This window comes from Pongo pygmaeus, chromosome 5 (assembly GCF_028885625.2).
Source record: "Pongo pygmaeus isolate AG05252 chromosome 5, NHGRI_mPonPyg2-v2.0_pri, whole genome shotgun sequence".
NCBI lineage: Eukaryota > Metazoa > Chordata > Mammalia > Primates > Hominidae > Pongo > Pongo pygmaeus.
The window spans coordinates 151332876-151350762 of NC_072378.2; the positions used below are offsets into that span (position 1 = coordinate 151332876).

Below are 17887 nucleotides of genomic sequence, written 5' to 3' on the forward strand. Positions count from 1 at the left end.
CCTGGGCAACAAAGCTAGATTCCATCTCCAAAAAAAAAAAAAAAAAAAAGCAATGCAATGGTTTAGTGACCTGCCACAACGTGGCCCTGCCTAGCTCTTCTTACTTGTCATTGCTCCTCATTTTTCCCTGCCGTCCCCACTCGACTGAACAGCTCTCAGTATCTCAAATTCATCATGCTCTCTTCTACTCCAGACTTTTGCTCATGTGGTTCCTTCACTTCCAACATTCCCACTTTTCCAACATTGACCTTCCCTTAGCTCATTTCCAACATTGGCCTTCCCTTAGCTCAACTGCTAAGGTCTTGCCTCCAGGTGCCACCTTTTTCACTTTCTTCAGGAAGCTTTTTTTTTTTTTTTTTTTTTGAGACAGGGTCTCACTCTGTTGCCCAAGTTGGAGTGCAGTGACACGCTCACAGCTCATTGCAGCCTCAATCTCCCAGCTCTGCCAGTAAACAGATGGGCCTCTCTGGACCCCAGTTTCCAAAGGTTGAAGTTCAAGACAATAGCTCTCAGTTCCCTACATTTGTTAGGATTGTATGAGGGGTCCTTCCAGCACTGTCCTAGTATGGTGCTCGGCTAATGGAAAACCAATCTCTGTAACTTGGACTAGTTTTATTCCCACCTTATCTGGGAATTATAAGAGTATAAAGGTATAAGGTTGTAAAAATATAAAGTTAACAATCTGACCCTCACTTGGGAATCATAAAATTACAATCTGATATCCACTTTACTTGGAAATTATGGTCAGCCCTCTGTATCCTCAATCAATCTGGGACTGAAAATATTTGAAAAAATTACAATAACAAAAAATAACAATAAAAAATCAGAAATAAAAAAGTACAGTGTAACATCTATTTACATAGCATTTACATTGTATTAGGTATTATAAGTACAGCAGGTCCTGGAATAACATCATTTCATCATTTTGCTCAGTGGTTTTCTTATAATGATGTGAAAAAAATAGATTTCTGGCTGCGTCCACTGTCACGTTTTATCCATGTCTGTGTGGATTTTCTCTCTGTCTTCTGGTGTCCTGTCACATCCCAAAGCCGTGCAGTGCACTTCAGGTGAATTGGTGCATCTACATGGTCCTAGCGTGAGTGTGGGTGTGTGTGAGCGTGCCCTGTGAGGTGCCCTGAGTTGGAATAAGCCGGTAAAAATGATCTCACTTTTATTAATCTTTATTTTTCTCTAAGGGAGAGGGACAGGGGGTGTTTAAAAAAACTTTTTCTTTGAGACAAAGCTGTGCTCTGTCGCCCAGGCTAGAGTACAGTGACATGATCTCGGCTCACTGCAACCTCTGGCTCCTGGGTTCAAGCGATTCTCCTGCCTCAGCCTCCCAAGTAGCTGAGAATACAGGCATGCGCCACCACACCCAGCCAATTTTCTGTATTTTTAGTAGAGATGGAGTTTCGCCATGTTGGCCAAACTGGTCTTGAACTCCTGGCCTCAAGTGATCTGCCCACCTCAGCCTCTGAAAGTGTTGGGATTATAGGCGTGAACTAAAAATCTTTCTTAAATATATGCATGGCTCACACTTATTTCAATGTTTAATATTAGAAGTGTTTTGGTCTTTATTTAGAAGTTTAGGGGCGATTTTGTGACCACAGATATGTTGTAGGAACTTCACTCATATCAATTAGCCTGTGGTCAAACTGGTTTCCTTACAGTCATTTAGCTTAAAGTTTCAGTTTCCAAGAACCCTTCCATGATGTTAGGTGAGGACTTAGGGAATGTGGAGATGACCTAAAGTTTATGATGGGAAGATGTGTGTAGGTGATATGCAAACATTTTGTTTTTGTTTTTGTTTTTTTTTCACCAAGGACTTGAGCATTTGGGGACGTGGGTCCCCTGGAGGGGCCCTGGAACCATCAGGACTATAAAATCCTTTTAAGGTTTTAAGAAGAGCATTGTTATCTCTGTGGTACTGAAGAAGCCCTGCAAGCTCACCGAGATTAAGTGCCCCTGCCTAAGATTACAAAGCCTCTTATCCTCAGGCCACCTCCAGTACAGCAAATCCAAGCCCTCCCGTCTAAACTTGGCGCCCTGAGTACCAAGGGTCACCTCGGCCTTTCAGGCTGAAGGGGAGGGAGGCTGAGTCTCAGGGCAGGGTCTGAGTCCCACTCCGCACCCCACCCTCTGTCTGGTACAGCTTACCAAACGAAAGTGCCCGAAGCCGTGACATCCCGGCCGGCGGCTCGGAGGCCCCCGCCCTCCACACGTCACGGCCGCCGGGTGCAGTGCCCCCTAGGGGCCCCTGCGGACGAAGAGGAAGCGCCAGGTCTTTCCCGCCGCCGCCGCCGCCGCCGCCGGCTCCCCTGGCACGCGCCCCGCCACCCTCGGCAGCCGCAGCTCCGTGTCCCCTGAGAACCAGCCGTCCCGCGCCATGGGCACGCGTCTGCCGCTCGTCCTGCGCCAGCTCCGCCGCCCGCCCCAGCCCCCGGGCCCGCCGCGCCGCCTCCGTGTGCCCTGTCGCGCTAGCAGCGGCGGCGGCGGAGGCGGCGGCGGTGGCCAGGAGGGCCTGCTTGGACAGCGGCGGCCGCAGGATGGCCAGGCCCGGAGCAGCTGCAGCCCCGGCGGCCGAACGCCTGCGGCGCGGGACTCCATCGTCAGGTGAGTGTCAGGTCTGGCCCTGGCCCAGGTCTCCAGCGGCTGCGGCCCCGACCCAGGGGCGGAGCGCCCGGGGCCGCAGTGGGGAGCGGGGCGCGGGGCTGCGAGTGTTTGATGCCAACTCGTTAGGAGTGCCGGGCGGTGTGTCGGGAAACGCGGGCTTGGGGACTGCCGCCGGGCGCGCTGGCGGAGAACGGGGGATCCGGGACCCGACCGGGCCCGCAGCGCAGGTGGGCGTGGGCATCCCCAATGGGCGCCTAGCGGCACGGACCGCACGCCCGGCTCCACGTGCGCAGCCGGCCGCCGGCTCTGATGCAATCGCGCCGGGCGCGACCCAGACGGTAAAGAGGCGGTGCGGCTGGGGCGGAAACCAGGGGAGGGGGCGAGGAGCAGGAGGAGGGCGGGGTTGCGGCTCGGCGCGCCGGCTGGCCCGGGGTTCGGGACGGGCATGCGGAGCTCGGGAGAGGCGGGCTCCGGCCCAGCGCCGCCCGCGCGAAGCTCCCTGGTGTTGTGCGCCCTTCCCCGCGCGCCGCCCCTCCTGCTGAGCTGGGGTCTGTGGCTGACGTCCGCTTTTCCCGGAACGGCAAAGGTGGAGCCGGGCCCCCGGGACAGCCGCCGGGGGAATCCGAGAGGTCTCAGCGCTGGTTTCCAGCTCCGCCGCGCAGCGCCCACGGAGTCCCCCGCGCAGCTGGGTTTGCAGGGTTCTCTGCGGGCCCAGAGCGAACTGGGAGCCCCGGGCCGGGCCTTTCCCATCCCGGTCCCCGCCCCTGGGCCCTAGCCTTCCCCGCCCTCGCCGAGAGGGGCGCACGGGTCTCGGGCCTTGCAGGGCGAGCCCTTCGCGACGTCCTGGAGGTGGCGAGAAAGCCCCTTCCGCCTCCCTCGGAACTGGGATTAGGAACGAGTTCCAGGATGCGGTTTCCGTGGCCAGCGGACCACCTCCTCCATTCACATCCTCTTCCCTTTCCTTCCAGTCTTCTTTCTTAGTCATTGCCTGCTTGCCTTTCTCTCTGCCTTTCCTTTCTCTGCTCTCCCATTTTCCTCCCCACTCCCCTTCTCCCCTGTCTCAGTAGTAAAATACGTTTCCTAGGCTGTTTATTATGTGGCAGATGATTTTAAGGGGCCATTTATTTAGTTTGCCTTGTTCTCTGTCTTCTTTTTCTTTTAGAAATGGAGTCTCGCTTTGTTGCTCAGGCTGGAGTTCAGTGGTGCTATCTCGGCTCACTGCAGCCTCCGCCTCCTGGGCTGAAGCGATCCTCCCGCCTTAGCCTCCAGAGTAACTGGGACCACAGGTGTGCGCTACCATGCCCGGATAATTTTATTTTATTTTCGTAGAGACAGGGTCCCACTCTGTTACCCAGGCTGGTCTGGAACTCCTGGGCTCAAGCCATCATCCCTGCCCCCAAAAGCGCTAGGATTTAATTACTCGTCAGGTCATTAGGTTTTAACCTGCACGTTGCCGAGACTCATCTTACCGGTTAGAGTCTGAAGCCAGGATAGGCGGCAAAAAAACCCCTCCCGTCATGCTGTTTTATTTTCTAGGTAACACTGATTATTAACTGAAACTTCCTTCTTTGCTCATTTCTTGTCTGTGTCACCCACCTGGAATATGAGCTTCATGAGACAGCTGTCTCTTCGGTGCTATATCCTAGGTCCTGGAGAGAGTGCTCAGCATGTAATAGGCACTTGTGAAATGGTTACAGAAGGAATGCTTCAAGATTTGGGGTCATCTGTGGGTTTATTCATACATATTCTTTTTTTTTTTTTTTTTTTGAGACGGAGTCTCGCTCTGTCACTCAGGCTGGAGTGCAGTGGCACGATCTTGGCTCACTGCAACCTCTGCCTCCCAGGTTCAGGCGATTCCCCTGCCTCAGCCTCCCGAGTAGCTGGGATTACAGGAGCACGCCACCACTCCTGGCTAATTTTTGTATTTTGAGTAGAGACAGGATGTCTCACCATGTTGGCCAGGCTGGTCTTGAACTCCTGACCTCAGGTGATCCGACTGCCTTGGCCTCCCAAAGTGTTGGGATTACAGGCGTGACCCACCGCGCCTGGGCTATTCATGCATACTTTTAGGTTTAAAGCCATGACTGCCTTAGAGATGAGTAAAGAGGTTAGTAGGGGGCTTTAGGGCCTGCACTGGGTTCCCCAAACTCAATTCCTTCAGGAAAATGGGAGGAGTAACAGTACTTACCTCAAGGGGTTATGGAAACAATTATGTGAGAGAACACATGCAAAATACATAGCCCAGGACTGTCACATACAAGACAAGTCCCTCAACAAATGGTGGCTATTAATTTTTTTTTTTTTTTTTTTGAGATGGAATCTCACTCTGTCACCCAGGTTGGAGTGCAGTGGCGCGATCTCAGCTCACTGCAACCTACATCTACCAGGTTCAAGCGATTCTCCTGCCTCAGCCTCCTGAGTAGCTAGGATTACAGGCTCGCATCACCACGCCTGGCTTATTTTGTGTTTTTAGTGGAGACGGGGTTTCACCATGTTGGCCAGGCTGATCTCAAACTCCTGACCTCGTGATCTGCCTGCCTCGGCCTCCCAAAGTGCTGGGATTACAGGTGTGAGCCACCACGCCCAGCAATATTTTTACAATTCACTAAGCCAGGGGTCCACAGACGTTTTATATAATGTGCCAGATAGTAAATATTTTACGTTTAGTGAGCCTAGAGGCAAATCAAAATTAGTAGTAGGTACATTTATAACAAGAGAAAAGACAAATTTAGGCCAGGCACCATGGTTCATGCCTGTAATCCCAGCACTTTGAGAGGCCAAAGTGGGATGATCACATTCCCAGGAGTTCAAGACCAACCTGGGCAACACAGTGAGACACCCATCTCTATAAAAAATTTTTAAAAATTAACTGGGCATGGCGCGTGCCTGTGGTCCCAGCTACTCAGAAGGCTGAGGCAGGAGGATCACTTGAGCCCAGGAGGTCAAGGCTACAGTGAGTGGAGATTGCGCTACTGCACTCCAGCCTGGGCGAGTGAGACCTTTTTATTTTTTATTTTTGCAATTAAGTATTTTTAATTAAGGTATGTACATTTTTTAGACATAATGCTTTCGCACACTTAATAGATGGCAGTATAGGGTAAACATAACTTTTATTTTTATTTTCTATTTTACTTTGAGTTCTGGGAAACGTGCTGAACGTGCAGGTTTGTTACATAGGTATACATGCACCATGGTGGTTTGCTGCACCCATCAACCCATCATCTAGGTTTTAAGCCCCACATGCATTAGGTATTTGTCCTAATCCTAATGCTCTCCCTCCCCTTGCCCTCCCACGCCTGACAGACCCTGGTGTGTGATGTTCCCCTCCCTGGGTCCATGTGTTCTTATTGTTCAACTCCCACTTATGAGCGAGAACATGAGGTGTTTGGTTTTTGTTCCTGTGTTAGTTTGCTGAGGATGATGGTTTCCAGTTTCTTCCATGTCCCTGCAGAGGACATGAACTCACCCTTTCTTATGGCTGCAATTTTATTTTTATAGAGATGAAGTCTCACTATGTTGGCCGGGCTGGTCTCAAACTCCTGGGTTCAAGTGATCCTACTGCGTCAGCCTCCCAAAGTGCTGAGATTGCAGGCATGAGCCACCACGCCTGGCTATATTGTACCTTTCAATTGAGTTATGTGCATGGTTTACTAAAACTCTCTAGCCCTGAATTGATTCCCCGAGGATTGGAGCAAAGTGGATGGGGGCATGCGTCAGCTAGAAGTCACCTGGAATAGACATCCAGGAGCTGAAGTGTATTAGGTCAGAAAAGTTAAAGAATGAGCTCCCTCAAAAGCATAGTGACCTGTTGTTCCTGGTGATGGGACTAGATGACCATAATCCCTCAGCCTCCCAAGCAGCTGGGATTACAGGCAGGCACCACCACACCCAGCTAATTTTTGTATTTTTAGTAGAGACAGGGTTTCACCATGTTGGCCATGCTAGTCTTGAACTCCTGACCTCAAATGATCCACCCGCCTTGGCCTCCCAAAATGTTGGGATTACAGGCATGAGCCACTGCCCCTGGCCAGTAATAATACATTATGTATAATAGTCACAGTAATGGTGAAAATAACAAAGCTGCTGCTGATGGCTTAGTTCTGAGTTTTAGCTGCACATGGTAACCTAGCTAGAGAGCTCACATTCCTTCCCACTGTCCTCAATCGAAGTGGAAGCTCACAAGGCCATTTTTCTGCCCCAAGGACATGAAAATCTCTGATTAGAAACATTTATGCTACTTTCTGGATTATTGAGCCTAATGACTCCTTTTTCTTTCTTGCTTTGTCACTGTAGGAATGAGTAACCCCAAAGAATGAACATTACACATATAACAAGTTGTAGGGAGCATGAATCTATTTTGTTTTGTTAGCTTGTGTGGTAATAGCATTGAACTCCTTTACACACCTGTACAGGCACCCCTAAGGTATTGTGGGTTCAGTTGCAGACCACTGCAGTAAGGGGAATATCGCAGTAAAACGAGTCACACAAATTTTGTAGTTTCCCAGTGCATACAAAAGTTATGTTTAGACAATACTGTAGCCTATTAAGTATGCACTAGCGTTTTGTCTAAAAAAAAACCATATATAAGACCGGGCGTGGTAGCTCATGACTGTAATCCCAGCACTTTGGGAGGCTGAAGCAGGTGGATCACGAGGTCAGGAGTTCGAGACCAGGCTGGCCAACATAGTAAAACCCCGTCTCTACTAAAAATACAAAAATTAGCCAGGCATGGTGGCACACGCCTGTAGTCCCTGCTACTTGGGAGGCTGAGGCAGGAGAATCGCTTTAACCCGGGAGGTGGAGGTTGTGGGGAGGCGGAGGTTGTGGTGAGCCACTGCACTCCAGCCTGGGAAACAGAGTAAGACTCCGTCTCAAAAAAAAAAAAAAAAAAAAACCCAAAAAACATATATATATAATATATATATACCTTAATTTTAAAATACTTTATTACCGAGAAATGCCAGTGATCTGGTGGAGGATTATGCCTAGATATTGATGGTTATTGACTGATCAGGGTGATTGCTAAAGGTTAGGGTGGCTGTGGCAGTTTTTTAAAGTAAGACAATGAGGTTTGCTGTATTGATGGAACTCTTCCTTTAGTGGAAGATTTCTCTGTAGCAGTGCTACAGAGAAAATGGTGACATTTTACCCACAGTAGGACTTCTTTCAAAATGGGCGTCAATCCTCTCAAACCCTGCAGCTGCTTTACCAAGTACTTTATATGAACTATTGTAATCTTTTTTTTTTTTTTTTGAGATGGAGTCTTGCTCTGTCGCCCAGGCTGGACTGCAGTGCTGTGATCTCGGCTCACTGCAACCTCTGCCTCTCAGGTTCAAGTGATTCTCCTGCCTCAGCCTCCTGAGTAGCTGGGACTACAGGCACCCGCCATCACGCCTGGCTAATTTTTTTGTATTTTTAGTAGAGATGGGGTTTCACCATATTGACCAGGCTGGTCTCGAACTCCTGACCTCGTGATCCGCCCACTTCGGCCTCCCAAATTGCTAGGAGTACAGGTGTGAGCCACGGCGCCTGGCCTAACTACTGTAATCTTATAAATCCTTTGTTGTCATTTTATTTTATTTTATTTTTTGAGACAGAGTCTCACTCTTTCACCCAGGCTGGAGTGCAGTGGCGCGATCTCTGCTCACTGCAACCTCCGCCTCCCGGGTTCAATAAATTCTCCTGCTTCAGCCTCCCGAGTAGCTGGGATTATAGGCATGCACCACCATGCCCTGCCAATTTTTTTATTATTAGTAGAGACGGGGTTTCACTATGTAGGCCAGGCTGATCTCCAACTCCTGACCTCGTGATCCGCCCGCCTCGGCCTCCCAAAGTGCTGGGATTACAGGCGTGAGCCACTGCGCCCGGCCTGATAAGGCTGTTTTCTTATCATTTGTGTGTCCACGGGAGTAGCACTTTTAAATTTCTTCAATAGCTTTTCCTTTGCATTCACAGCTTGGCTAACTGTTTGGCACAAGAGGCCTAGCTTTTGACCTGTCTTGGCTTTCAACACACCCTCCTCACTAAGTTTAATTATTTCTAGGTTTTTATTTAAAGTGGGAGACCTGCAACTCTTCACTTGAACACTTGCCATTGTAGTTACTAATTGTCCTAATTTCAATATTGTTGTTTCTCAGGGAATAGAGAAGCCAGAGGAGAGGGAGAGAGAAGGGGGAACAGCCAGTCCAGTGAAGCAGTCAGAACACACACCATCATGAAGCATCATGGCCACGGTTTGTCCAACACAATTACAATAGTAACATCAAAGATCGTCAATCACACATCACCATAACAAACATACTAAAAATGAAAAAGTTTGAAATATTGCAAGAATTATCAAAATGTGACACAAAGTGAGCAGATGCCATTGGAAAAATGACTCCCATAGACTTAAAACACAGATTGCCACAAACTTTTAATTTGTAGGAAAACACAATATCTGTAAATTGCAATAAAGCAAAGCACAAAAAATGATGTATGCCTGTATTTTTTTTCTATCCACATCCACCCCCCAACTTTTTTTTTTTTTTTGGTGTAGACCAGGTCTTGCTATCTTGCCCAGGCTGGCCTTGAACTCCTGAGCTCAAGTGATCCTCTCACCTAAGCCTCCCAAAGTGCTGGGATTACAGGCATGAGCCACTGTGCCCGGCCCCCATCCCCAACTATTTTAAAAGTCTAATTACTTTTTGACTTTGATGATTGCCAACTTACCTATAGAAGTGTTCCTTTCAGCCCTGCGAGGTGGCACACCCCTGTAATTCCAGCACTTTGGGAGGCCAAGGTGGGCGGATCACGAGGTCAAGAGATCGAGACCACCCTGGCCAACATGGTGAAATCCTGTCTCTACTAAAAATACAAAAATTAGTGGGACGTGGTGGCATGTGCCTGTAGTCCCAGCTACTTGGGAGACTGAGGCAGGAGAATCGCTTGAACCTGAGAGATGGAGCTTGCAGTGAGCTGAGATCGTGCCACTGCCCTCCAGCCTGGCAACAGAGTGAGACTCCGTCTCAAAAAAATAAAAAGAAGTGTTCCTTTCATCAACTATGAATGGATCAAGACTATGAATGTTTCTGAGAAAATTACTGCTGTTAGTATGAATGTTTTTAATGTTTAAGGGTAGCTTTGGGGCACAGAAAAAAACAAACGTACATTTCTAAGAAAAAGGGGAAAGAGCCACTGTAGTATACCTGTTTTACAGATGAGGAAGCTGAGGCTCTTAGAGACTATTGCTCACGCTAGTAAATGAAATGCCCAGTACCAGTCCTGGGCCGTATTTCCACTTAGTGTCTCAGAACTACCTGGACTCTGTTAAAAATGCGCATTTCTGGGCTCCACTGAGACACATTGAATCAGACTTTCTAGGGTGAAACACTGGAACCATTATTTTTTTTGAGACAGAGTCTCGCTCTGTCACCCAGCTGGAGTGCAGTGGCATGATCTTGGCTCACTGCAGCCTCTGCCTCCTGGGTTCAAGTGATTCTCCTGCCTCAGCCTCCTGAGTAGCGCTGGGATTACAGGTGTGCACCACCACGCCTGGCTAATTTTTGTATTTTTACTAGAGATGGGGTTTCACCATGTTGGCCAGGATGGTCTCGAACTCCTGACCTCAAGTGATCCATTTCACCTTGGCCTCCCGAAGTACTGGGATTATAGGTGTGAGCCACTGCACCTGGCCTGGAACCTTTATTTTTACCAAACTCTCCAGTGATCTTTATACCATGAGCTGCTTGGGTCCCACACTCCGGTGCTTTCCTGGACCCAGACAAAAATAAGAACCCGGCATAGCCAAATTAACAGTCACGACAGGCTGGAAAGAGCGCGGCATATGGGCCTCAGTCACCCATTATTGGATGGATGGATTTTAGTGCTTATTTATAAGGTGATTTGTAAACTTTCCCGTGTGGTCACATTTATTCAGCACAATAATACAATTAATTCCCTGGGAATGAAGTAGCTTTATCCCAAGTGTTTCCAAACAAAACTAACTGAAATGTTCCCAGGTTATAGACAGTTGCCTGCACCCAGTCCATCTGTTCCAGCCCAGCTGGCAGTAGAAAGGCTGGTCCTGGTTGTGAATCTGAGCAGCTCTCTCCTCTAAAGCTCCACCTGGGATCTGCAGTGCCTCTGGTTCCATTTGTCAGCTGTGTCTCTCTGAAAACTAGGGGAAGCTTCCCGATGCCTTTCTGCTCTTGGCAATGTACTGTTGATGGCATTGGCTGGAACTTCTTCACCCTGCATTTTTGTTAGGTGCAGTGCAAGACCCTGTCGGAGACTGAAAACAAAATGTAAAGGTGGTCTTAGCACTGAAGCCTGGGGGCTGCTGTGGCTGCGCCTTTGGTCTATTGTGAGGGGGGAAAAGCCAGCTCCCAGGGCTCATGTGCTGCTGAGAACATATCATAGGGTGGTGGCGAAGGTAGCCTCTGCAGTCGCTCATCCCAGAAGGTTCCATAAAGAGCTGAGCTCCTAACACTTTTTTTTTTGAGACAGAGTCTTGCTCTGTTGCCCAGGCTGGAGTGCAGTGGCACAATCTCGGCTCACTGCAACCTCTGCCTTCCAGGTTCAAGAGATTCTACCGAGTAGCTCAGATTACAGGCGCCTGCCACCACACCCAGCTAATTTTTGTATTTCTGGTAGAGACGGGGTTTCACCATATTGGCCATGGTGGTCTCGAACTCCTGACCTTGTGATCCGCCTGCCTCAGCCTCCCAAAGTGCTGGGATTACAGGCATGAGCCAGCGCTCCTGGACTTTTTTTTTTCTTTTTTTAAAAAGAAATTGAGTCTTGCTCTGCCACCCAGGCTGGAGTGCAGTGGTGCAGTCATAGCTTACTACAGCCTCAAACTCATGGGCTCAAGCGATCCTCCAGCTTCAGCCTCCCAAGTATCTGGGACTACAGTCACACACCATCATGCCCAGCTAAATTGTTTATAGAGATGGGATCTCGTTATGTTACCCAGGCTGGTCTCAAACTCCTGGCCTCAAGCAGTCCTACCGCCTTGGCCTCTCAAAGTGCTGGGACTACAGGTGCATGCCACCATGCCAGGCCTTTTACCACTTTTACCTAGGCCTGCTCACCCCAGGCTGGCACCTTCCTCAGGCGGGAGGTGAAGGTGGCTGCTGCTGGGCATTTAGGAGGTACAGGTGCAGACTATGTTGTGGATTCTCAGAGGACTGAGAAGCTTTCTGTCTCTCTCCCTAGGAGGCTTCTTGATAGTGTTATCAAATTGGGTCTCCAGTGTTTCTGGAACTTTCTTCCCCTTCCTTCCTTACCTAATTCTTTCTTTAAATTCCAGGACCTGGAATTTATCCTGTCTCGACACTTCTTGTCCAACAGTGAGCCCCCTGTCTTCACCCCACTAATCCCCTGTCTTCACTTCCCTCTTCCCACTTTATTTGCTTTCCCCATGGACCCATACTCAGGGTTTTGGGAGGATGGCAGCAGAGTATGGTGGAGGAGAGCGATTATTTAAAGTAGAAACCCAAAGCTTTTATTATAGTAAACTTGGAAAATACAAGAGAAAAATTCACCCCTAGAAAATTATTGTAAACATCTAATTTGTTTCCCTCTGCATATTTTAAAAACTGGATTGCCACATTTTACCTTTTGTTAGTGTCTTGATTTCATTGTTACACCGCCTACTCCCTCCACAGTGAGAGGATCTCATTAACCAAGAAATCACAATGTTGTTTTCTTTCTCAATGTAGAGAAGTCATTCAGAATTCAAAAGAAGTTCTAAGTTTATTGCAAGAAAAAAACCCTGCCTTCAAGCCGGTTCTTGCAATTATCCAGGTAAGCCAAGAACAAGGTTCAGTCCTACTATTTTAGGATGCCTTTCAATTTAGATAATGATCGTATACAAAAGAGCAGCTGCATTTCTTGCCAAAGAGGAGAGGGCTCAGTTGGCAATGCTGTTTTCTTTGGCCTTTTGCTTCTTTGGGGTCACGAATGAAGTACTGCCCTGCTTGAGTGTGTCTTCTTTCGTGAATTTTCCTCTCTGAGGTATGGGTAGCTTTCAGAGGTCTAGGAGGTAGGCACTTACATGCATTGCATTACACAGGATATATCGTGGTCCATGTGTCCTCACAAATGCTTACCAAATGTGATTTGAAGGTGCTGGGGAAAAATGTGGCACTTTGTTTCAGTGGACACAGATGCTAGATGAAACATGGATATTTGGTAATCTTTTTATTCTATCTTTTAAAACCTGCCGTGAACTTAATGGGACAAAAGTCATTACCCCGTCAAAAGGGCTTTGCATTCCACATACTTCTTTTGGCTGCAGGCCCTGGTCCTGAGCCACAGTTGGCCCCAGTTGCCATCCTGCTTGGCACACTTGTGTGATGGCAGGTGCCGAGAAATAACGAGGTGAGCCAAGCCTGGAAGCAAACACAGCCCGACAGTTGGGCTGCTACCGCGGGGCTTGGCACGCACTTAGCGTATCAAAATAGCAGCCTCTGGTTCCATCGTGCTGCGTATTTCAGGATTACAGAGCTGTGCTCAAGTTACTTACATTCTCTGGGATCTGTAGCCACATCTTGTTACAAAGAAAGACAAGTTAGAACAATAGAAAGAAAATTAGATTAGGGCTCGAGCCTCCTGGGAATCTGCTGACTTCCTGGCTTTCCATCTAAAGGCAAACCATTTCAACTCCTACCTTTGGTGTCCCCATTTTTTGGCTTCTTTTGGTGATGGGGTCTTGCTCTGTTGCCTGGGCTGGAGTGCAGTGGCATGATCTTGGCTCACCGTAGCTTTGACCTCCTGGGCTCAAGTGATCCTCCCACCTCAGCCTCCTGAGTAGCTAGGACTGCAGGCATGCACCATCACACCTGGCTAATTTTTGTATTTTTTGTAGAGATGGGGTTTCACCATGTTGCCCAGGCTGGTCTCGAACTCCTGGGCTCAAGCAATCCACCGCCTCAGCCTTCCAAAGTGCTGGGATTGCAGGCATGAGCCACTGTGCCCAGTCGGTGTCCTCATTTTTAGAGAGGAAAGCTGGCTAGGTTACTATGTATGTCTTCTAATAGGAGGGATATTATTTTCCTTAAAAAAGTGACATAATTTGAAGGCCTGAGGAATTACTCTGTTAAATACTGGCCCCAAATCTGTTTTTATAAGCAGCAAGATTGTTTTTCTGCACCTTCCATATTATCTTTGTAATTAGATCATCTGCAATCACAAAATTCATCTCTGGATTATCTTTTGTGCCTTTTCAAGCTATTTTTATGTTGTTAAGTTGTTTTTACCCTCCCAAGGCAGGTGACGACAACTTGATGCAGGAAATCAACCAGAATTTGGCTGAGGAGGTGAGGACTGCTGCTTTTAAAAAATTCATTATAACTTTTAACAATACATTCTCTTATAGTGATGAATAACCTTGTGTTCTTTTTTCAGGCTGGTCTGAACATCACTCACATTTGCCTCCCTCCAGATAGCAGTGAAGCCGAGGTAATAATGGCAGAGCTCTAAACTCTTGCTTCTTCTTTCCCCTTAAGACTTAATAGGCCCATTGGCGTCTCTTAGTGGTGGCTGGGACAGATTTAACCTTTGCTTGTGGCTGATGTTAGAGGGAAGACTTCACTTCTTTTCTCTAGGGTAAATGCTTCATGATATCCTTGTTCCTTGTCATTTGTATGTTTCTACCAAAGACTTGAGCTGCAACTTGTTGAGTTTGGTTGTGTTTCTTCAGCTGCAGTGGCAGCGTCATCTAGTGGAAATTGTCAGGCTGAGGCGAGGAAAGTAGACCTTGGACCACAGATCCCTGTGCCAGGGCCCGGCCCTTCTGTGGTTAGCTTTTCTTCTTACTGGCTTCATGTGACAGAAAACCTCAAATAATGGAATCTTAAGTAGCATACAAGTTTATTTCTCTCTCTCTTTTTTTTTTTTTGAGATGGAATTTTACTTTTGTTTCCCAGGCTGGAGTGCAATGGTGCCATCTCGGCTCACTGCAACCTCCGCCTCCCAGGTTCAAGCAATTCTCCTGCCTCAGCCTCCTGAGTAGCCGGGATTACAGGTGCGTGCCACCACGCCCGGCTAATTTTTGTATCTTTAGTAGAGATGGGGTTTCACCATTTTGCCCTGGCTGGTCTTGAACTCCTGACCTCAAGTGATCCACCCTCCTCGGCCTCCCAAAGTGCTGGGATTACAGGTGTGAGCTACTGTGCCCGGTCTAGAAGTGTGTTTTTCTGGGACATGAATAAAGTTTGGAAGTAGGCAGTCCCTGGTTGGTGACATCACCAAGTCGTAGGAGCTCAGGCTCCTGTCCCTCTGCTCTGCCGCCTTTGTGGTTTGGTTAACAAGCACTTTGTTCTGATTGATCAGTGAGGCCCAACAGGTCTGCTAGTCATTTGTGAGACAAAGAATGGGAATTTGTAGAGTTTGTATCTGGCCTTGTGCTATGTAAACAAGGAGGCATTGGTGAGTCTTATTTGAGTCCTATGGAGAAGAGCAGTTCTTTGCAGTACACAGAGGGTGCAGGAATTTGTTAACCTTCCCTCTTTTCCAGGATCACAGGGCTTAGGTAAAGTTCGTTGTCACCAAGAAGAAAAAGGAAAGACAAAGACAGGCCCCTGCTGTCTTTAAAGACATTTCCTGAAAGTCACAGTTCTACATCCATTCGGTTGTCCCCTACCTAGTTGCCTGGCCAACTGCAAGGGAGGCTGGGAAGTGTAGTTTTTATACCAGGAAGCCTTAGATCATTTATTAGCAAGCTAAAAACCAAGAGTTTATTACTAAGAAGAGAAAGGAAACTATATACTGGGCGATAAGTGTTTGCCACACTTGCCATTGTAGCATGGTACAAATATGAAGTGTTAAATATGTTACAAATACCTATGATACCAGCAGTGACAGCATGCAAAGGGAGTTGTTCATTTGCACGATACCCACTTTCTGCAGCAGAATTTGCTTTTCTTTCATTCTTTTTTTTTTTTTTTTTTTTTTTTGAGATGGAGTCTCGCTCTGTCAGGCTGGAGTGCAGTGGTGCGATCTTGGCTCGCTGCAACCTCTACCTCCTGGGTTCAAGTCATTCTCCTGCCTTAGCCTCCCAAGTAGCTGAGATTACAGGCGCCCTCCACCGTGCCTAGCTAATTTTTTGTATTTTTAGTAGAGACGGGGTTTCATCATGTTGACCAGGCTGGTCTTGAACTCCTGACCTCAGGTGATGGCCTGCCTCTGCCTCCCAAAGTGCTGGGATTACAGGTGTGAGCCACTGCGCCCAGCTGGAATTTGCTTTTCTTTAGGTTGTTTTGCCACTGGTGTTTTTTTTTTTTTTTTCTGAGACGGAGTCTCACTCTGTCACCCAGGCTGTAGTCCAATGGCGCAATCTCTGCTCACTGCAACTTCCACCTCCCATGTTCAAGTGATTCTCCCCGCTCAGCCTCCCAAGTAGCTGGGATTACAGACACCTGCCGTTAAGCCTAGCTGATTTTTGCATTTTTGTAGAGACGGGGTTTCACCATGTTAGCCAGGCCATTCTTGAACTCCTGACCTCAGGTGATCTGCCCTCCCTGGCCTCCTAAAGCGCTGGGATTACAGGTATGAGCCACTTCACCTGGCCTTGCCACTGGTATTAATAGCCCTTGATTTTTGTTGTTGTTGTTTATAATTGACACATAATAATTGTGCATGTGTGTGGGGTACAGTGTGGTGTTTCAGTACTTGCATATGTTGTGTAATGATCAAATCAGGTTAGTTACATTCATCACCTAGAACGTTTATCATTTCTTTGTGGTGATAGCTTTCAAGACCTTTTCTAGCTGTCTCGAAATATACAATACATTGTCATTAGCTATAGTCACCCTACTATGTAAGAGAACACTGGAATTTATTCCTCCTATCTAAATGTAGCTTTGTACCTACCGACGGACCAACCTCTCCCCATTTCCCCTCCCCCATCCCTCTCCAGCCTCTGGTAACCACCATTCTATTCTCTATTTCTATGAGATCAACTTTCCTAGATTGCACATGTAAGTGACATCCTATGATATTTGCCTTTCTGCACCTGGCTTATTTCACTTCATGTTATGTCCTCCAGGTTCATCCATGTTGCCACAAATGACAGGATTTCGTTCCTTTTTATGGTTGAATGATATTCCATTGTGTATACAAACCACACTTTCTTTATCCTCCATTAATGGGCACTTGGATTGGTTCCATCTCTTGGCTACTGTAAATAGTGCTGTAATAAACACGGGAATGCAGACGGCTTCTCAGCATAGCGGTTTCAGTTCCCATGCATATATACCTAGTGGTGGGAATGGCTGGGTCATATGGTAGTTGTTTTTTTAATTTTGTGAGAAATCTTCATACTGTTTTCTCTAATGGCTGTATTAATCTGCATTCCCACCAACAGTGTACAAGAGCTCCCCTTTCCACATATCCTCGCCAGCATTTGTTATTGTCATTTTTGATAATAGCCATTCTAGCTTGATACCTCATTGTGGTTTTGATTTGCATTTCCCTGATAATTAATGATGTTGAGTGTTTTGTCATATACCTACAGGCCATTTGTATGTCCTTTGGGAGATGTCTGTTCATGTCTTTTGCCCATTTTTTATTTGAATTATTTGATTTTTTGTTATTAAGTTATTTGAGTTCCTTATATATTCTGGATGTTAACCCCTTGTCGGACGCATAGTTTGCAAATATTTTCTCCCATTCTGTAGGTTGTCTCTGCTTTGTTGATTGTTTGCTTTGCTATGAAGAATGTTTTTAGTTCGATATAATCCCACTTGTGTATTTTTGCTTTCGTTGCCTATTTTGTTGAGGTCCTATCCAAAAAAACCTTGTCCAGACCAATGTCATGAAGCATTTCCCCTGTGTTTTCTTCTAGTAGTTTTATGGTTTGAGACCTTATAGTTAAGTCTTTAATTCCTTTTGAGTTGATTTTTATAGAAGTGAGCGATGAGGGCCTACTTTCATTCTTCTGCGTGTGGATATACAGTTTTCCCAGTGCTATTTATTGAAGAGGCTCTCTTTCCACAATGTGTGTTCTTAGTACCTTTGCCTTGACTTATTTTTTGACAAGGAATCATTTATTCCCTATTTTTCTTTGGGAAAATTCTAATAGAGTGAATTGGTATGGTGTTATATTGAAAAAGAGTAGGTACCTTAATTTATTAGTTAAGATTTGTGTTGGCATTTTTTGCTTCTACCAAATGCTTGGTACAGGTGGTAATAGTTTCCTCACTTCATTCTGGTCTCTGCTTGGACATCGTGGCCTCTGACCACCCCTCCACCCATCATCACTCTGTTAGCCTTTTACCCCACTGAACCT

The 17887-nt window shown here is 47.1% G+C and overlaps 1 protein-coding gene across 6 annotated transcripts in view; it reads left to right on the forward strand.

The window, feature by feature from the left end:
- The first annotated feature begins 2101 nt into the window (after positions 1-2101).
- Positions 2102-17887, forward strand: part of MTHFD1L (methylenetetrahydrofolate dehydrogenase (NADP+ dependent) 1 like) — a 242891-nt gene continuing 227105 nt past the window's right edge. The window contains exons 1-4 of one of the 6 annotated variants that reach the window (XM_054490722.2): positions 2102-2613; positions 12318-12402; positions 13866-13916; positions 14005-14058. In XM_054490722.2, coding sequence (XP_054346697.2) covers positions 2387-2613; positions 12318-12402; positions 13866-13916; positions 14005-14058 — 417 coding nt within the window. In that variant the 5' untranslated portion in view covers positions 2102-2386. Of the gene's footprint in view, positions 2614-2667; positions 2952-12317; positions 12403-13865; positions 13917-14004; positions 14059-17887 lie in introns of those variants that run through there. The other 5 variants (XM_054490723.2, XM_063667113.1, XM_054490725.2 and 2 more) reach the window with 5 other exon arrangements.